Genomic DNA, 22,782 nt, shown 5'->3' on the forward strand with positions numbered 1-22,782 from the left:
AATGTGGACGAGATGCTCACGATGAATTGATGGGAATATCACTAACATAAACATTTGAACTGCATTTCGATTCAATTTTAATGATCCATTCAGACCAAACACTCTATAATATCAGCCTACTAAGTGCTAAACAGCTTCTCATGGTTTACTTGTATTGCATACTATAATAGCTTGAATAGAAAGAGAATAAAAATCTCAGTACCCTTTATGAATTATTTAATCACAACATGTTTCGGACATTGATGCCATTTTCAAGTGATCACTGAGATTTTTGTTCTCTTTCTATTTCTATAAAAGTAGCCCTATACAGAAAAGAGAAATATAATAACTTGCCTCGAGGATATTGATAAAGTAGTATCAATTTTATGTCGTGACAAACATGATGATAGGTTCAATTCAATTCAAATATATAAATTGAATGACTGCTTAATTCTGCGTTTAAGAGGAAAAACCAATTCTGACAGACCTTGGGATGATCAATAAATTTTAAATAATAATATCGTCCTTGTTGAATTGAAGAGCTCTGATAAAAAACACAATGTCTAACTTGATTAAGAAAACACGTAATAGAATGTCTTTCGAAGACCGTAGAATCATAGACACTTGATTAGTTTATTGATGAGTTTCATTCATGATATTGCCGTGATATTGATGAGTTTCATTGAATTTATTAATTGATTGATCACCTTATTGTGTGGAAAACAGTTTTCTGATAATCGTCAGAAGTGGATTTCCACATTCTAGTGACAGTGAACAGTGGAAATATAATCTCAATGAGTTCTAATTGGACCATTTCCATTCAGCTTGGCCGAGCGAGTATGAATAAACCCATTACAGCTTATGGGAATTATATTTCCGCTTTTCACTGTCACTGTTGTGTAGAAATCCAGCTTATGACGACTATCCAATAACTGTTATTCACTCGATGAGCTTTCACTTGATAGCTTTCAAAATGAAGCACCTTTTTCAATCGTTGCTGTGAAATGATAGCAAGCTTCCAATATCGAAATCCAATAATTGTTTTCCCGACTACAACAATATTTGTTCCACAATTAGTATTATTGTTGGAGGATTTACAGTTTTCTTCACCTGCAAACACCATAGAAAATATTTTCTGTGTTTAATTGAGTGTTAAATTGTGATAAACGAGAGGAATTTGCTAGCTTGTGTGCCAGAACTATATTTTTAAATTCAACTTCCTAAACGGTCGTTGTCATTAAAATATTGCAGTGACAGGTTCGCAGCACATAGAGGCGCGCTCATGTGAACTACAAAATGGAGGTGTTGCCCCGCCTGCGAACTGCTCCTTAATTTGAGAACGGCTCACTCCAGTGTGAAAATTTATGTTTATACGGTGACGCACCTCCATGGAGAAAAGTCACAAGCAACAAGCCTTTACACTTGGCCGACTATAACAGTGCCGCCAACTGAGCAAACGACAACTAAGTAAACTTTGTACTTTTCAACTGCAGCGAATACAAGAGCAAACATATATTGCTTGTGTTAGTTATATCACAGTTGCATGGGAGTACATACAGGCGACCCTGACATACAACCAGGGAGTCCCTTGTCACCCTATTTTCGTTTCTCTTGGTTCAGTACCACCAGCAAACCTTCTGGCTTGATATTTCAGTTGACTTTATGACCTGTGATTCGATCCGATTCCTAATTGAATCATTTTTCCTCTGAATCAACTCTTGTTTGCAGGAAAAACATATTTATATACTCATATCGTTAAAAATTATTGGCAAAAACATGATCACCAGAAATAAATATATTAAACTAATCCGATTCCTAATTGAATCATTTTTCCTCTGAATAAACTCTTGATTGCAGGCAAAGATATATTTATATACTCACGTATTTTATAATTAGTGACCGAAAAATGATCATCGAAGAGAAATATATTGAATTCATGTTTATAGTATCATAGAGAAACAATAGCGTGAGTAGATATCCCATGGTATAGGGCGTTTATGTCGCAACTTTTACTGTTATCTCAAGCCCAAAGTCAACGTAGTTCTTTCCCGTGATGCTGTGTGACGCTGGTAGTCTCTCATATTGTACCGTTCATACACTCTCACCCCGCCAAAACATTAAAAATCAACAGTAATCGACAACAATCGGCTTGAGATAACAGTAAAAGTTGCGACATAAACGCCCAATACCATGGGATATCTACTTACGCTATTGTTTCTGTATGATAGTATTCTTCACAACTAATTGCAAAGAATTAGCTAATTCACTGAAAGAATACGATCTGATAAAGCTGACTGAATTAATAAAATGGATTATCAATTTTTAAATAAGCCAGTTACACACACATCGATTTTTGACGTCTGATATTTTTTCATCCTTTCAAATTTTATTAGAATGAACATAACTTGGCAGACACATAATGTGTATCTGCACACTTCATGTGTTTGCCAAGTTCCGTTCAATCTGATGGAATTCATTTAGACTGTAAAAAATCGATCGTCCAAAAATCTTTATATGTGTAACTAGCCATAGTCGTTTATAGTAGCCATATATTCATTATCAATTCATACAAACTAATATGATTTCTCATATGCATAATATAAGTATATTTATGGAAAAATATTTCTATGACTTCTCATTCTACTTATCATTTTCAATTCAGCCTGTTCCATACCATGAATAGGAAAATATTCTATCCAAACCGAAATTTAGATAACAATCAAGTGGGTCTCAAATTATTCTCAGAAAATTAAGAGTGAATCAACTACGATGCTGTTCTCGGAACTCTGAAATTTTGTCAAATTGAATATTAAGAGAGAAGAATCTGATAATGTATGGTGTACAGAAGTGACTAGGAAACCGATATCTTGAGCATGCACACAGAAACTTGTGAGAGATGATTTGTTGATAACTTTTGATTCTCTAAAATAATGACTTCTTCTTCAATGTTCACAGGTAGTTCATGAGTCTCTCGATGACTTATTACTGAGCGTCGACAGCACAACTTTGAATGATATCATAAGGTAAGGAACGAATAAAAAATCTGAACCTTGAAAAATTCCAATGTAATAGCATTTGATATTGAGTGAACGAATTCAATCAGATTTAGGGTGATAAAACGCCTTCCTACTCCTTTCGAATCATTGATTTACATATTAATCAAACTTCTTTTTGAATAACTTGAAAGGAAATTGGGTGAATGAAGTCAATAAGGAATTGATTTATTCATAAAAGCTTATCTGCGATAAATTTTCATGCCGATCAATCATGATTCGGTAATTCATTACCAGATGGAATTCCATCATACATCTTTTGAATAATTGATTGGCATATTATCAATCAAACTTCTTATTGAATAACTAGGAAGGGAATAAGGTGAATGAAGTCAATAAGGAATTGATTTATTCATAAAAGCTTATCTGCGATAAATTTTTCTGCCGATCAATCATGATTCGGTAATTCATTACCAGATGGAATTCCATCATACATCTTTTGAATCATTAATTGGCATATCAATCAAACTTCTAATCGAATAACTAGGAAGAGAATAAGGTAAATGAAGTCAATAAGGAAACGGAGTATCAAATAAAACTTATCTGAAATAAATTTCCATGCCGTTCAATCATGATCCAGTAATTCATTACCCAAACATCTTCAATCTCACAATCAATGCTCAATTCGGAGAAATGGGCAGTTTCCCTTTGTAAAATATCCAATATCACTCCCAATCAACCAAACGGTGCTTGAGTTTTGGAAATTTTGAGGGAGCAATTCAAATGCCATATTCATCAAATAGTCTAATCTAATCTTGGTTTCAATCTCCCTCTCCATAATCCAAAGAGACGTGTTCCTTCTCAAAATATCCAATATTACTAACATCCAATCAACTGAACGGTGCTAGAGTTTTAGAAATATTGAGGGAGCAATTCAAATGCCATATTCATCGCATAATCTGATCAAATCTTTGTTATAATCTCCCTCTCCATAACCCAAAGAGACCTGTTCCCTCTTAATATATCAAATATTACTAACTTTCAATCAACTAAACGGTGATAGAGTTTTAGAAATATTAAGGGAGCAATTTAAATGCCATATTCATCAGATAATCTGATATAATCTTTGTTCTAATCTCCCTCTCCATAATCCAAAGAGACGTGTTCCCTCTTAAAATATCAAATATTACTAACATCCAATCAACCAAACGGTGCTTAAGTTTTGAAAATTTTAAGGCAGCAAATTAAAAACCATATTTATCAAATAATAATCTAATCTAATCATTATTCATTAGTTTTGAAGTGGAAATTGGACTTTTTGAAGTGAAAGTGAAATCTTAACCTTATTCTTTTTGAAACTTTTATTTGTAAAAATTTGGGAGAAGACAGTTTTGGGCTATGCCTGTTTTCTTCTCCCAATCATATTATATTTATTATAATTATGATCTGTAATGCCAATGGAATAAATAAATGAATGAATAAATAATCTTGGTTTCAATCTCTTTCTCCGTAATCCAATGAGACGTGTTCTCGCAAAATACCAATACCACTTCCAATCAACTTAACGGTGCTAGAGTTTTGGAAATATTAAGAGAGCAAATTGAATGGCATATTCATCAAATAATCTGATATAATCTTCGTTCTAATCTCCCTCTCCATGATCCAAAGAGACGTGTTACCTCTTAAAATATCGAATATTACTAACTTCCAATCAACTAAACGGTGCTAGAGTTTTAGAAATATTGAGGGAGCAAATTAAATACCATATTCATTAAATCTGATCGTAGTAGTTGCAACCAAATCGTTCCTACTGAGATGAATAGCGTGCGATCCTCATTACTGCTGCGTAAGAGTGCGAAAGATGTCTCGGAATGAGAAGTAGGCAGGCACTTGAAGTGGATGGAATGGTTTGAATTAGTAAGTGCGTCAGAAGTGCGAGTGAGAGGTGCTGAGGGTGGTGTGTAGGTACGAGGGAGTGGTGCAAAGGGTGAAGGTGTAGGTGCGAGTGAGAGGTGCAAACGGTAAGGGTGTAGGAGGAAGTGAACGAAAGATTGGTGAGAATGTATGGCACCGGTACGAAATGTAGGTCTATGTAAAGCAGACATGGCGGAAGAAGCATGGCCTCTGCAAACGGATGTGAATCTCTTATCCTTTTTCATGGAGTGCACTCGTTCCCGCAAGAACTCTTTCGATTAATGAGATCGGATTGAGCTGAAACTTTTATCTTGTTCAGGAAAGTGTGAAATGCTTGGAGACATGTGTTAGATTAAACTGATTTAATTGGATTTGGAATGTCATTGTTCCCTGTGAAGGAGGTAAGGAAAATAAGATAAAGTTACAGAGAGATCTGAGAAATTCCTAAAGTTTATTTGATGAAAGAGTTTTTATACTGCAGTATTTCGACTTTCCACGACTATTAAGAAATTTTGCAACCAATGCTATTTATCTTTGATCGCTGAGAAGGTATTTTCTCAACACAAAGTAAATAGTGGATTCTAATTATTGTATCCAATGTTACTGTTATCTGTTCGTATTTTTCATTCCATTGATTTTCATTCTACTATAAATCTTACACTATGAGAAACTATAAAACTTCAGTTCATACATTGATGGCCCAAGTAGTTGATTGATTGAGTACTTCATGTAGATTACAATATATACTGGCTTATACACTTATATACAATAGCTTACAATATAGCAAAATTATAGATGAATTTACATAATATAGACTAAGAAAATAATTATTGAACTGTATATGATATGAAAAAAAAACAATTTGTAATAACTATAGATAATTATATTGCTATGTATCTACATAAATTGGCGGAGCTTTGGACATATCAATGTCCATTCTTCAGAAAGAATAAAATTTAAAACATCCTTCCCACTGACTGTCTACCAAAGAGTAGAGAGATTATGAGAAAAAAAAACAATTTGTAATAACTATGGATAATTATATTGTTATGCATCTACATAATTGGCGGAGCTTTGGACATATCAATGTCCATTCTTCAGAAAGAATAATATTTAAAACATCCTTCCCACTGACTCTCTACCAAAGAGTAGAGAGATTGATTGATTGATTAGCTGCCTTTATTAAAAACCTAGGAGGGCGAAGTGATTATGAGAGCAGTAGGGATTATATAGTCTGCACACATTATCACAATGATTTTGTCTTGTTTTTTCCAGCCTTCTGGTCATTTATAATGATGAATTAGGTTTTGAGAATAATTATTGTAAGAATTTCAAGGAGATCTATAATCAAATGTATTTTTATATTTATTAATTTTTCTGGAAGTGAAATTTTTCACTGATATATCTTCAAAGGAATCTCTTGAAGAATCTTATCAATCTTCAATTATGTGGCTGAAGAAAAGGATTCGATTCTGAATAGGGCTCTTTGATCGGAAACATTCAATACAAGTCAATTTGATCATGATGTATGCAATCAGATATTCATCCACAAAAGGATAATAGCCTTCTCTATTGATTAAGACATAAATTTGTAATTAGAAATATACTCCTTCAATCTGAATAAAATAGATTCGCTTCATACATATCACTCACATACAGACATATTGGCTCATGTAACTAAAGAAAATCATACATACATATTGGCTCATGTGTAGATTATTGACAAAGTAATAAGTGAGATTCATATTAACAAGTCATAAATCACTTAAAAATTGATTTGATAATCTCGTTTATCATTCCATCCTGGAAGCAGTGATGTAGGAACATGGAATCGTATTGGAACCAGCGAATGATCGCATTCAATTGAAAAGAAGTGAGAGCTCTTGTAAGGACTGGAAGTCAGTGTGTGGGAAGTTTTTCTGGTTTTGTAAGTTGGTGAGGGATGGAATGAGGCGGCCGGTTAGTGACGGCACTTGATCTGTGATGGCGTGTCCAGCTGGAGGGGTGTGTTGTCGGGGGGGGGGGGTCTCTGCAGACAGCGAGGTCGGTCGTTTTTAAGAGAGGTTCGATTTCGCTTTTGGAGCAGGAAAGATTTGTGGCCTGTGTGGAGTGGAAGCGGCTGGGCAATAATTAGGGCCCCGAAATCTATTTGGCATAAACTCTGCGGGACGAATTGGTTTCGAGAACGGTCTTTTGGGGGAAAGAACGGCTCCAAATTCAATTGGAACAGATGACTTGATCGAAAAGTCTCCGGCAGTGCAGCCGTGCAGCCTCTCAGCGAACGGATCACACTTGCTCGATGGCTTTTTATTATCCGACCCAGTAGGGTTAAGTTCCACTCAGAGCTGTTTAGTCACTCACACACATAATCATGACTTCAAACTCGTTCGAGAGAGGAAGTGAAATTCACAATTTCCACATCACACTTTCAAACCTATTTCTGGAAGTTCATATTGATATCTACTCATTGATCCAATTACATTCATTCAATATATAATATTATATTCTTTTAACTTGTTGTATAGGCCTATTCATTAAAATATAATATTTTTGCATATTATGCAAAATCCATTCAAATGTTGTGCAAGTACAATGTGGAACTATTTTGGAAAGAGCTCTAACTGTGAAGAGATCTACTTCAAAAAGAGCTCTAGTACTGTAGAGGAGAGAGAACTCTGAAAAGGATGAAGAGACACAACAGAGAAAGAGAAACTTATAGATATCATCATTTCAACTTTCATCGATGCTCTAACGTTGGAGAGAATCGTATTCTTTAATCGTATTCGAATAATCAAATATTCCCCTATTCTATGTTTACCGGGAATATATTATACGTTTGGTTTTATCACAGACAGAATGAGTAATAGGTTGCTTCTTAATGGTTTTATTTATCTACATAATCCTTAGACAAAAAACTCGATAAATTTGTTTTGGAACATGAGATGATGAGTATTAAGCTAACAGAAGTAAAAGTGATGAGATTCTACATGATTTATCGAGTCTCACAATGATCTACATGCTGAAATATGATAAGAAATCATAATCATTTTCATCCATCAAGGAACAACAAGAAGTTGTATTTGATGGAACATAGAAAGAGTATACAAGTGATTCTGCAGATCAATAATTGATATAATAATTGATACAATAATAGCTGGTGGCCCGTCAAATATCATCAAATGCCATATGAATCTATTGTGAATAGCGCCATTTTATCCAAAAATAGCCCGCAAAAATATGAAATGTTCAAGATAAAGGTTAAATGTATTGGAGAAAACGTCTAGTATTATTTGAATATGATTTACCATAGTAATATCATACTATTAATACTATTAATACTATTATACTTTTAATATACTATAATATCATACTATTTTAATTTTACTGAGAGCCAGCTACCTGACTTGTCAGGTTTTACACAGTACAATACTTTTCAATATTGAATGGTGAAGATGTAACAAACCAGACAAGTTGACTTGTCTGTTTTTTCCCCGGATCGATATCACAGATTCTGAAACATCTGGTAATTCACATCAACATAACTTCGTTTCTACATGGAAATTGACTTATCTGGTTATTTACAGATGTAGAGAATAGTATTTTCTACATGTTAATGCACTTATCTCATTTTGGGTAAAAATTGACTTGTCGGGTTTTTTACAGAAGGTAGTGAATTTTTCAATAGAATGAGTTGAATTTGTTCAACATGTAAACAAGGGCGCTTCCAATGTTGTCAAGTGTGCAGCTAAAGTGTGAATAGAGTAGATTATTCAATTCAATCATAACTGATCTTTTCTGATTCATCAAAAAACATTTTCAACTGGATAGTTTGGTTAATAATTTATAGTTGAAACGATCTATAAATTTATTCTAGAAGAAAAAATTGAAGTTTTTTGAATTTAAGTTCAGTACTTCAATTTCAATCAAACACATAACAACTTGCCTGGGTGGATCAGAGAACGCCCTTATGATTCGTTCAATATGAGTACCAACATACTTCAACTTAGTTCGAGCTACGATTATGGCAGAAAGTTGCTACAATACATTGAAATTAGCTGTGGAAAGTACTAGCTCAACGATGGATAGAGCGTTGGGTCAGCGCACAGGCATGCAACCGAGTGGAAATTGATATGTAAATGAAGGACGGTAATTGGGATAGTGCCTTGGTCGCAAATTGAAAGATGGCGGTGACGCATTATACATATTTCGCGGGTACGATAGTCGAGCAACTAACTTGTTGGCCGGCATGGTGTAGTCCGTTTTGCTGTTAATTAATTTAGAGCGGCCGACGCATCCTCGGCGTTAAGGCGATAATTATCGGCCAACAAGATAGGAACAATGTTCAGCGCCCCATCCACTATCCAGTCGATAGCGCTTGTTCGCAAAGTCGTAGCCGGGCATTGCTGCGAATGTGCTGCGATTGTTCGGGTCGCATTGTTAGCATAGCTACGACAACATATCGTCCTAACCCGGGTTGGAGAGAAGGGGTTGAAGAAGAAAGTGGTGGTAAACCCCACCCGCGAACCGCAAACCTACACATCCTTCTCAAAGCATATCCCAGCCGAGAATAATTGATAATAGCTTCTTACGAGCGCCTGGACTTTGTAGTCGCCTATTGTGCCTACTGCTCTACAACTGCTCTCACCCCCGCGCCAACTTAACTTTTATCGCTTCAACTTGTTGGTGAGCATTGTTGCTTATCCTGTTGCGAATCTCGCCCGGTCGGGCCACAGCGGTGAAATGCAATTACCACGCGGCTTGTATTAGGCAGTTGAAACTCATGTGTGACCTCTGAGAAGTACACCTGCGTAGTGCGTGTTAAGTGAGTTGTGAAATGGAAACTTGGATGAGATGATAACCGTTTATAAACAAAAGTCCGAATCCTCCAGGATCTTTGCAGAACGTGAGTAGCATAATTCATGTAGGAACGTTCTATTGTCCTGGATGATCTAATATTTAGATCAAGGTAAGTGAAAAAACCAGGTACAAAAATCATCGTATGATTGTAATTCAAGAATATAAAATTATGTCAAATGATTGAAGTTGATAGAATGAAGGTGATAATTATCGTAGTGAAGAAAAATCACACCATATTTATACTGTGTCGTCACCTAAGTTTGAATGGAAGAATAACAAAAGGATTGGCTAAGTATTTTATCCACCATGTTATTTGTATATGAATCAAACAAGAATAGTTATATATTTTAAAATTGATACCGGCAGGTAAAGTCTTCTCCAACATTATAGTTTCCATAGAGATTTCGTGCTGGCGGATGATGGAATGAAGATCTGTGTAGAATTCGTAGTATTAACAATGGAGTATACCTAGGGCTTGTCTGTATATTATGCGGCATGATTTGAAACTGATAAATTCCAATTCAAATGAAATTCATGCAATAGCACAGCACTTCTATTCCTGCATTTGGTAGACTACATTGGCTGCTACTTTGACCTCCACCATTGAACGATCGGTTCCAGGATCATGATTTCAGTCTTGATTTGATTGTCGAAAATTGTCTTCAGTATAGTTTGATTATAAATATGAACACAAAATTTTGAATATCTCCCACCAAAAGCTGAACTTCACATACATTTTTCTTATGAAAGTAGCCTACAATCAATTGGTTCATTGCTTCCATGAATTAATATGTGATCTGTCAGAAATGGAACTTCCTTCTGAGTCCTGCGGAGAATTTTAGATTTGTTTTGAATTTTCGCATATTTGAAAATACAATATATTCATTCCATAAATATTTATACAGATTGAATTGTCTCCGTGCTTGAACTTCCTATGTTCATATCGACAAATGGTATAATTATATTCCTTTGCATTATCGTATTAATGGGAAAATTGTAATCTAATAGCAATTTTGGTCATAGAAAGGATTCAGGATACAAAAAAAAAAAAACTATCTGGAGCTCTAGTTATGAATTTCTAAGTGGCTATGGAACTTTCTATGAAGAACTTCGTGAGGAGGTCATGCTTTTTGTGAGTTAACATTTCGTTTAGATAACATGTTAGCTCTCTAATTGGGTTATCTCATCTTCTGTAAAGTTTAATGTAGCAACACTTTAACCGACGACATGATTGTACTCGATTTCATCGCATATTTTTTCCTGCTCTCTCAAAACTAAAACGTAGATCTTCTCAGACTTTTCATATTCTGCACTGCTCTACTCACCTACACTCACATCCAGGCTACACCGATAAAAGGCCTCCTTCTCTCACTTTGATCATTGCAACGTGGAAAGAAATGCACGAAGCGAGTTTTGCTGGTAGCCCAGCGCCCTAGCAGTGCTCACCACCGTCTACCTTTATCAATATTTACTGAGCCTTGCCTTGAATTGGTACTTTGATCCCTTGTTTGAAATGCTGTTTATTCAGAGCGGCCGACGCATCCTCGGCGTTAAGGCGATAATTATCGGCCAACAAGATAGGAACAATGTTCAGCGCCCCATCCACTATCCAGTCGATAGCGCTTGTTCGCAAAGTCGTAGCCGGGCATTGCTGCGAATGTGCTGCGATTGTTCGGGTCGCATTGTTAGCATAGCTACGACAACATATCGTCCTAACCGGGTTGGAGGAAGGGGTTGAAGAAGAAAGTGGTGGTAAACCCCAACCGCGAACGCAAACCTACACATCCTTCTCAAAGCATATCCCAGCCGAGAATAATTGATAATAGCTTCTACGAGCGCCTGGACTTTGTAGTCGCCTATTGTGCCTACTGCTCTACAACTGCTCTCACCCCCGCGCCAACTTAACTTTTATCGCTTCAACTTGTGGTGGAGCATTGTTGCTTATCCTGTTGCGAATCTCGCCCGGTCGGGCCACAGCGGTGAAATGCAATTACCACGCGGTTGTATTAGGCAGTTGAAACTCATGTGTGACCTCTGAGAAGTACACCTGCGTAGTGCGTGTGTAAGTGAGTTGTGAAATGGAAACTTGGATGAGATGATAACCGTTTATAAACAAAAGTCCGAATCCTCCAGGATCTTTGCAGAACGTGAGTAGCATAATTTCATGTAGGAACGTTCTATTGTCCTGGATGATCTAATATTTAGATCAAGGTAAGTGAAAAAACCAGGTACAAAAATCATCGTATGATTGTAATTCAAGAATATAAAATTTATGTCAATGATTGACGTTGATAGAATGAAGGTGATAATTATCGTAGTGAAGAAATCACACCATATTTTATACTGTGTCGTCACCTAAGTTTGAATGGAAGAATAACAAAAGGATTGGCTAAGTATTTTATCCACCACTGTTATGTAATATGAATCAAACAAGAATAGTTATATATTTAAAATTGATACCGTGCAGGTAAAGTCTTTCTCCAACATTATAGTTTCCATAGAGATTTCGGTGCTGCGGATGGAATGATGAGATCTGTGTAGAATTCGTAGTATTAACAATGGAGTATACCTAGGGCTTGTCTGTATATTATGCGGCATGATTTGAAACTGATAAATTCCAATTCAAATGAAATTCATGCAATAGCACAGCACTTCTATTCCTGATTTGGGTAGACTACATTGGCTGCTACTTTGACCTCCACCATTGAACGATCGGTTCCAGGATCATGATTTCAGTCTTGATTTGGATTGTCGAAAATTGTCTTCAGTATAGTTTGATTATAAATATAAACACAAATTTTGAATATCTCCCACCAAAACTGAACTTCACATACATTTTTCTTATGAAAGTAGCCTACAATCAATTGGTTCATTGCTTCCATGAATTAATATGTGATCTGTCAGAAATGGAACTTCCTTCTGAGTCCTGCGGAGAATTTTAGATTTGTTTGGATTTTCGCATATTTGAGAATACAATATATTCATTCCATAAATATTTATACAGATTGAATTGTCTCCGTGCTTGAACTTCCTATGCTATCGACAAATGGTATAATTATATTCCTTTGCATTATCGTATTAATGGGAAAATTGTAATCTAATAGCAATTTGGTCATAGAAAGGATTCAGGATACAAAAAAACTATCTGGAGCTCTAGTTATGAATTCTAAGTGGCTATGGAACTTTCTATGAAGAACTTCGTGAGGAGGTCATGCTTTTTGTGAGTTAACATTCCGTTTAGATAACATGTTAGCTCTCTAATTGGGTTATCTCATCTTCTGTAAAGTTTAATGTAGCCAACACTTTAACCGGCTAAAACAACATTGTGAATGGATATAAATTCTATTAGATTTAACATAACTTGGCAAACACATGGTGTTTATGTGTGTTTCTACACACGTTCGTTTGTCAAGTTTCGTTCAATCTGGTAGAATCTATAAAGATGAAAGAAATCAAATGTCATTTTCAAGGAAAAATAGAGATACATTTTACAAGCCAAACTCAAGTATGGTGTATTAATTGATGTATAATGTTTGTGTTAATGATTTTGTTAGCAACTTTGGTGTAAAAACAGGTGATGATCAGGAATCATCAATTTTGAACACTAAACTCCTTGGTTGGTTCTTCCACTATTAGAAGGAAGAGTTAATGATTATTAATTGATCTTATCAATTAATATTGAATCAGCTTAGCTTTGTTTTCAAGTTTGTGTTTCTTGAACAGTCCCAAATTTTCTTAAATAGCTTAACTCAATATTATTCTTTACATGTGGTAATTGTGTTGAATATTTCTTATCAATTTATTAATTCAAGCCATATAAATTCAAAATCTATAGTTTTCATGTTTATTTTGGACTAAAATTCAATAAAAATGGTACACGTGGAATTCTAACCTTATTTTGGACTTATAAATTTCAGCTATAAATTTGATAGAAGAGTAGTACAAGGACTACCTTATTATTTTATCTACCAATTTCATTACATTATTTTCAGTTGCATTGTAAATAAATTAATTTCCAGAAAGATTCCACTAGTAGTTTTATACGACAGTGGAGTCTCAATAACCACATTGAATATATGGATTTGTTAAAATTCTACCATAATCTTTATGGGTAATTTTTTTCTGAAAAAATCCAGTATCTCAGCAACCTCTCAAATAATAGCGATGAATATTTTGTATACGAATTCCCCCCATATGCGAGCTTTCTGAAGTGAAAAAACCTATCCTGTAATCTTCAAAAATCTAAAACAAACAAAAAATATTCTCCCCTTTGTTTTATTTTCCATTATCATGAATTTCGTACATCTGATAAATTTAGAATCTCACGCCCATGTTGATTCTCTTCTTCCACTACAGTGAATTTATAAAAACAGAGCATTACTGTTATTTCAACTGCTCCTATATGCGAAATTGCAATGGAATAGCAATCGCGTTTGAAAAAGAGAAAATTGTGATAAAACGGGAGCTAAATTATGGCAACCAGCTCTGGCTGTACTCTCGCTTAGTTCACGAATGCGATGGCATTGTAGTGGGTAGAGGAGGGGTGAGTGATGAGTGGTTGGTCATTTTCGTTAGCTGAGTGATGAGGTGGAGTGGGGCGGGGGTAGTTCAAGTGATATATTCATATTCAGTGGTTATGTGTCGTTGTAAAATGAAAGCAGACAACTTTGAAAGTCTGAATCACTGGCGAGACTGGAATTGACACAGAAAATCGTTGACACACATATCTGAAAGTATGTAGGAGAAAAAGTTCAGTAAAGTGATATAAAACGAATGTATATTTCCCTTGACTCACACATAATTTCACATATTTAATCCTTTACTTATCAAGATTTATGAATTTAGATATGATTTTACAATATCGTTAAGATACGTAACCATTTCTTGCACTAGCTAGCGATGTATCAAGTGTTTTGAAGAAGAAGAAGAAGAAGAAGAAGAAGAAGAAGAAGAAGAAGAAGAAGAAGAAGAAGAAGAAGAAGGAGAAGAAGGGGAAGAAGGAGGAGGAGAAGAAGAAGAAGAAGAAGAAGAAGAAGAGAAGAGGACGAAGAAAAGAATTGATTTGGTCTCACAGAAATCATGATTGGAATAATCGAGTTCGTCACTTGAAAATTTTATGATATTTGAAATATTATTCATATCATTGGCTTGATTCTAAGCAGTCAATTCGACAATGATTGGTATCCATGTCAGATGATCCTCAAAGCCGAATGTATTTATTCTCCATCCTCCATTTCAGCCTACTTCATTTTATTAATCAATTATTTGATCTTATCTACCTATATAATTATTTTACTTTATCAATTATCTGTTTTTTTTTCTCTTCAATATTCATATTGATTAAAACTTTCACAATATTTCCATTAATAATAAATCCTTAGTTTAAATACGAAATTAACGTTTGGTAGAGAGTTAGTGGGGAGGATATTTCAATATTCTTCCCAAAGAATGGACATTGATATGTCCAAAGCTCCGCCAATTTATGTAGATGCATAACATATGATGATTTATCTATAGTTATTATATTACAAATTGCTTTTTCATATCATATACAGTTCAATAGTTATTTTCTTAGTCTATATTATAAATTCATCTATAACTTTGCTGTATTGTAAGCTATTGTATATAAGTGTATAAGCCAGTATTATATTGTAATCTACATAAATAAAGTACTCAATCAATCAATCAATCAATCCTCATATTCAACTACTGAAGTAGAATAAGTTCAGTCACGGAAATACAATGTGAATTATAGCAACTTTCCAAACTCTCAATACGGTATTATCAAAGTTATCAAAGCTTAGAGAAGATTTTCGTAACCGTTATTTCATCCCTAATTTCTCAGATAATGAATGAATTCTGTTTATAGAGACTTGGAGAATAAATGAGACTATCTCTCACTGATTTGAAGATATCTCTGAATCAATGCATTTATTGACAATTGGACAGGCTCCTGAATAGCTTGAGAACTACATTTAAGAAGCTTCTGGTGGAATTCATTTATTAAAATTTACTCAATAAATATTCCTAGACATTGAAACAAAAACAATAATTCCACTAACATTGGTATCTCCAATGAGGAATCACCTCTAGAATTTGTAATTCCACTTACGTTGGGGTCTTCAATAAGGAATCGCTTTTCGTTAACGTGATGTAAAATTAGACAACAATTTCATTCATGTGAGCAGCAGAAATCGGATTATTAGGAGCAATTCGGCAAATCGTTGTATTTTGAGGAACATCTCTCCAATGAACAGAACTCACCAGAAAGCCACTTCCGTAACCGAGACGATCGTTCAGCAGACGATGCTCGTTGCATACGGCTGGCACTGAGAATAGATGTGAGAAGAGGAGAGCTTTTCCTCTGCCACTCGAGTCCCACTTCAAACGGATTCCCAATTCCTCACAATGGACAGGCATCACACACAATACGAGCTAGTCCTTTTCTGAGAGTCACGAGAGGTTATTCATCGTTCAGATTTATTATCATGATTTGAACAATGTGGGATATATTGTGTTCAGTATCAACATTATTCAGAGGTCGTCTGAATTCTGTTCTGATTCTCACTTTATGTTTCTGTACCGTCAACACACAACTCCTTTTATCCTCTCATCTCGATAGTTTGAGAAACACTTTGACCAAACTGGAAGAAGAGGAATGTTAGTAGCAATTATGTGACACACTAAGTTCAACCTTTTTATGTGGATAAATGATATGTTGGATGAACAATATTGAAAAACAATAGAGAGTAACTCAACCATCATCCCCGTTATATTGTCATAAAATCCACCCTTTTTTAGTACATCTTATAATAAGTCTAAGCGTCTTATTATAAGTCTCATCGAAAAAGTTGAATTCTGAGTTGAAAGTTGAACTTGAATCTTAAACTCTATTATTTTATGTAACGACTAAAAACATTAGGATGTAATTTTACTTATAGATCGCTGGTTAAATTACAAATTTGGTGGGATGTACATTTTAATTGGCGAAGGCAAATAGACCACAGCGTTTGTGTACTCGCTACCTGGCTCTCCAGTGCCATATGTCACGCCTAAAACTAGATCGACTGCATTCCTTCCAGAGGCCAAGCTACGAGCGGTGATCAGTATGTTGTTTACGGAGATTTCATAGCATGATACATGAAACTTTGAAAGTACTGCCATATGGATTCTGTTATTTTCAACTAACTTTTAAAAAATATATGAAACCGGTTCAAAGTATAGTACACACTCATGAAATTCTGAATGTGATAGGTATGGAATTTGTATATTGTATATTGTTTTTTGAAGGGATGGATTCAAGGATCCAAAGGTTCATAGAACCCCACACGTCAACCGGAGCTTATTGTGTTCCCAAGTAGTATGTTAGTTGGGCAAACCAATACCAGTGTTCTTTACAAGAACCAGGAGCTTTCCCTCCACTAACATCCCATTCATCACATATTTGCTTGTTGCAATCCAGTGTGATATGCTCGGCAGTCTCTTCAGACTATCGGTCTGGAAGGATTGAATGATTTCAATCCATAGCTGTTCATGATTATTGAAAGTTCGGTACTATAATACAAATGCACCAATTAAGTGGATGAATACAACCATTAAGAAATTTCTATGTATATATTCCCTCATGAATTACTATTTCCACTGAAAAATTGTACTTCAACAATACAGCTCAAGAAGTACTTTGTTTCTAAATGGAAAAAATGGTTCATGAGAATACTTATAACACAACAGGTCAAGTTGATATGAAAATCTTAGAAGAAATTTGCTAGTTTTTTCTGCAGCAACTCCTTAGGTGCTGAGGAGCATTACAGATTTCGATATGAACATAAAATTTCGATATGAGCATAATTTTTCTATATTTCCTGTTATGAACACAGTATAATGGCATGTTAAAATTGTGGGGAAAATACTATAGGAACAACTGAAATTTGATGACTCACCTACAAAATTGCAAGGAAAAGCAAAGATCTGCAAGTTTATCAATTTTGGGCGTTGAGGTAATAGTAGTGAATTTCCATTGAGATAATATTGATATTGAGTTGGAGTTATTCAAACAACAACAATGGATTCATTGAAAAGAACAAAAATAACAGATCATGAAATTTGATTACTCACCAATAAAGCTGCAAGGAAAGACAAAGATCTGCAAGTTCATGAATTTTGAGCGTTGAGGTAACTGTAGTGAATTTCCATTGAGATAATATTGATATTGGGTTGGAAATATTCAAACAAGAACAAAGGATTCATTGAAAAGGACAAAAATCTCAAGAAAAATAATAATTCGTTTGATTACCTCCAGTTTTCAAGGTTACTTATCCGCATTCTAACCTTTCAACTGTTTCGAAACACTCACCACGTGCTCATGAATTCTAAGGTGAGGTTGTAGTGGGGAAGATATACCGTTACCAGAACGATCCGCGAAAATGCGCGTTTGTATGTTCAAGGGAAGAATGAGTGACATTTTGAGCAGAATTGGGGTTTTGTGCGTAGATGTGAGATGGTTCAAGACGAGAGCCGTGTAGAGCAGAGAAGAAAAGGAGGAGAAAGGGAATAAAACCGCAGTCTAATAATACTTTAAGCCTTTTCTCAGCTTTCCTCACGATGTTCTGTCTCCTTTGCCTTTTCTTTATCTCTATTCTCTTAGCAAGTCGCAGACCTTGTTACTTACAAATGCTGGCAGGAAGGGAGGCTTTAGAATGCTGCCTAGAGATGGTGAAAAACGACAATCCTCCCGAAAAAAGTTGAAGATGAAGAGAGCAGAGCAAAGCACTGCTCTGGGGCTCTCGCAGAGAACTTGCTGTTACTTAGTGATAAGTGCCAAATGCTGAACCACCACATAATGCAGAGCTGCAGGATATTGTTTTGTGTCAACATTTTCTTGTTGACAGTCCATTCACTTATGTCACTATTTCACAGATATTTCTATCCAGAATCCACTATTCTGTGCGTACAACCATAGAGAACAGATGGCAAAATAATACAATAATAAGCTTCGCTCGTTATTTTTATCTATTGATGAACAGAACACAATTCTCTAAAATGATCGTGTTTATATTTCACAGCTGGCTATATGTCATCTTATGAATTTCGGGGAAACGATATTTTCATTTTTCACATACTCACTCGCTCACTCACTTTCGTACCATCCACAGCTGTTTCAGCCAAGGATGAATTATCCTTTTAATGTCGTTCAGCGAGTTTTCCCAAGGATGAGACCTAGTGCAATCGAATTTTTATATCATAAACTTACTATGTTCCAAATTTCGTGTAAATCGTTAGAGCCGTTTTCGAGATCCGTTAAACATAAATAACCAAATATAAAAATATATACAAATAGACAGGAATTGCCCGCTTAATATAATAGGATTATCTATAGCGCAACTTACAAATTGGGTGCAGTCTAACTTGACCAAGGAAGTGAGCATGACATTGAATAAAAATATCCTTTATTAGGTCGATTAAGGACTATACTCAACTACAATTCCAACATATCTCAAAACTCAAGACCTATGATTTCGAATTGTTCAATGAAAATCAATCACTGTCTTCTAATCGACTGGAGAAATTATAGAAGCTCATATTAATCTTATCTAATATCAGCTTAGATGTGTGTGTGTAAGGTTTTGAAAAATATAATTTTGAACTTGAAAAAGCTTTTAATTGTCGGCAAGAATCAAGCTGTTATCAACCATATATTTTTCATTCACGTATATTCTTGATGGAATTATGTCAGCTTATCAAGATTGAAAAAATTACATCGATTTACAATATTTGTTAAAATAACTTCTTGTACAATGTTCAAATGTACAAGAAGTTATTGAAAGTTATTACAAGAAGTACCGGACAGAGATGCACTTTTCACATCAGAAAAAATATTGAGAAAGATAGGCAATTGGTAAAATAACATACATTATTAGGAGAGCAATGATTATTAACGATCGGAATAGAAAATGCATCAACAGTAATATTATAAATCAGTTATTCAGTTATTATTCAGAAATTTTATAATAATTATTATCTATGAAACTTATCATCAGAACACAAATTCAAAATACTAAATTGTATTTGAATTGATCGATGAATCTTATTTGTGAAGTTTCAGTATTTGCGAGTTTCGTAGACATTGCGTCGGTGTATTTGTTGGAAGTATATACAGAATGGAGATTCAATATCGGATCTATTCGGGTCTCCTGGCTTGGAATGCCTGTAAATAGATTCGTTCGTGCTATGACATCGACTGTCGTTTCCAATTCGGCGAGTTCACGAATAAACTTGGACGTCCCACTGGTTCAAAAAACGATAATTTTTCAACGTTGGGTCGATTCGTGACATTCACATTATTCGAAAATATCCATTGTGACTTGAACCTAATGAATTTTGGAGCTCAGACATCAGCTTCATTCATGCATGATTTATCAATGTTCATTCAGGCTAATCCAAACTAATTTCAGGTGCTGATATGACACGGATGGAGTAATATAGCGTACGGAATGTTTCTTGGAAAAGTGATTAACTATATCTTTTCTATATTATGACCTACAAATATGGTGAAATATCTTGATTATAGAAATGCGTTTCATATAATTCTTCAATCAAGCTCATTAACTTGAAAAGTAGAGCTGAACTTGAGACATAAGGCAGGTGCTTCATATTTATTTTCCTCGAAATTGAGTATTCAGTAATTTTTGAGAGTTATATGAGATTACACAATATGATGATTGTATCTGAATCATTGGAATCTTGCTGTAGGTAGGGAATTTTGCATCTCGATTCCTAGAATTCAAGCAATTTTAATAAGTTAGAATCTTATTTTTGAAAGAAATTAAAAATTCATGCAGATCAAAATTGGGGACAACATGATCAATTATAATAATCTTGAAAAGGAATGATGATTGTATCTGAATCATTGGAATCTTGCTGTAGGTAGGGAATTTTGCATCTCGATTCCTAGAATTCAAGCAATTTTAATAATTCAGTATCTTATTTTTGAAAGATATTCAAAATTCATGCAGATCAAAATTGGGGACTACATGATCAATTATAATAATCTTGAAAAGGAACAATTACATCCACTACGTCCTCAAAATTACAAACATATACAGATGACAAATAATTGATAAGAAATAGCCTACTTTTCCATAACTTTTGTAGTCAGTATAATTATTATATTATAATTATATATATAGATATATATATATATATATATTAATAGAAATTCAAGTTAGGTGTGCTATCATAATCCATTGAACGATGAAGGGAGAGAGCCAGAGTTATTCTGTTCAATCAATTCGTCTTTGAGTTTGTAGGCAATCATATTATTGTGTACGAACTCGACCGACATTATGAATGATTGGGATGTCTTCTCATATTAATTTATTATTGTTTGAGAATGGTTCATATCTTTCATATTGATAAAATATATCATCATTCAAGTATTTTTAATAGGGCTACTTCAAAGTTCAATCAATAATAATAATTTTTATTAATGAAGACAACACTGACTGAAACCCATTTTTCCCCCTTCACATAATACAATATTCCCAACATATTATACAATTTGAAATACCAGAAGACAAAAAGACAAAAAAATGAAAGAAACACAAGGGTGCTAGAGATTCTTTGTTTTCGAGCTTCTAGTTAGCCCTATCAGAATACTTGAATGATGATTGATTATCAATATAAAATATAATGTATTTTTTAGTACGATAATGAATTCCTTCATCAGCCTGAATATCAGCCAAAACCTACAGCAAGCCTAATACCTTGAGCAAACCTTAATACCTATATAGTGATACCTGTGAGCATCCTTATCACTATCATGATAATCAATTATTCATTCGTGTCTCTACTCCTATTAGAGGTGCTCAACCACTTGACCCTCATAGGATCGAAATGAAGGCAGCAATCCAAATCAAATTCTCCGAAACTGGAATTTTTGAAACATGATCTCTGAATAAATTATTATTATTATCAGTTTTAGTTTTAATATAATGTGTAACTTGATTCCTCCAGTCAAACCTTTTGTAGAAGGTTTCGGAGAATTTAATATTTCGTCTGGCTTATAATTTTTGAAATTTTCCACTGAAAAGGAATTTTCTTATCATTTATCATTTTTGCTTTGTTTATTATTCTTCATTTCTTGTTTGTAAGATTTTTTTATAGGTGTTATTTTTCATTTTTGTTTGTTATATCTTCTTTAATAAACTCCCTTCTTGTGGGGGTACCAGGACGGAGGAAAAAGAAAGGAAAAATGAAAGGAAAGAAAAAGATTATTATTATTATTGATACTATGGAGACTAGTTGAACTCTTCCTCAATATCTCAAGCATTACAGGAATGGATCCTCTAAAAAGAAGTAGCTGTTTGTATTTGAAATTTGTAAGCTGGAAAACTCCAAAACTGGAATTTTTGAAACATGATATCTGAATAAATTATCATTATTATTATTATTATTATTATTATTAATAATATTATCTTTATTTTTTTTATTATTGATGATACTATAGAGACTAGTTGAACTCTCCCTCAATATTTTAAGCATTACAGGAATGGATCCTCCAAAAGGAAATAGCTGTATGTATTTGAAATTTGTAAGCTACAGCGTTGCTCAAGTTGCTTGTAACGGAAGACCCACGCGTATAATTAGCGCTCACTAAGTCATCGGAGTACGGTCCGTCTGGATCTGCCGACACGCGGTGGAGGGATGCTCGATTCTGCTGCAAATCCTTGCTGAAATATTCACAGCAAAGCCACACACACACACACTCATACACACTGCCAGGTCACTACCACTCCTCACCCATCCACACTCGACTACATCCCTGCCGCCACATCCGTTCTCTCAGAACAAATCCCTTTGGTCGGGGTTCGAACCCTTTCCACGTTGCCTTAATTAAAATATTGCTCGTTACCTAACATTATCCAGGAGTCTGTCAGATATTTCTTCACATTCTCGAACACGCATCACTGCCGACACAACTGTGATCATTTAATGATGATGAATGATTACTCACAAATGATTGACGAGCTGCTTCCAATTG

The 22,782-nt window shown here is 34.7% G+C and overlaps 1 protein-coding gene across 1 annotated transcript in view; it reads right to left on the reverse strand.

The window, feature by feature from the left end:
• The window catches only part of LOC111044562, a 156,459-nt gene extending 140,296 nt beyond the window's left edge, over window positions 1-16,163 (reverse strand). Inside the window, exon 1 of the mRNA XM_039420234.1 lies at window positions 16,008-16,163. Coding sequence (XP_039276168.1) covers window positions 16,008-16,163 — 156 coding nt within the window. The remainder of the gene's footprint in view (window positions 1-16,007) is intronic.
• Between the last annotated feature and the right edge of the window lie 6,619 nt (window positions 16,164-22,782).

This window comes from Nilaparvata lugens, chromosome 2 (assembly GCF_014356525.2).
Source record: "Nilaparvata lugens isolate BPH chromosome 2, ASM1435652v1, whole genome shotgun sequence".
Classification (NCBI taxonomy): Eukaryota; Metazoa; Arthropoda; class Insecta; order Hemiptera; family Delphacidae; genus Nilaparvata; species Nilaparvata lugens.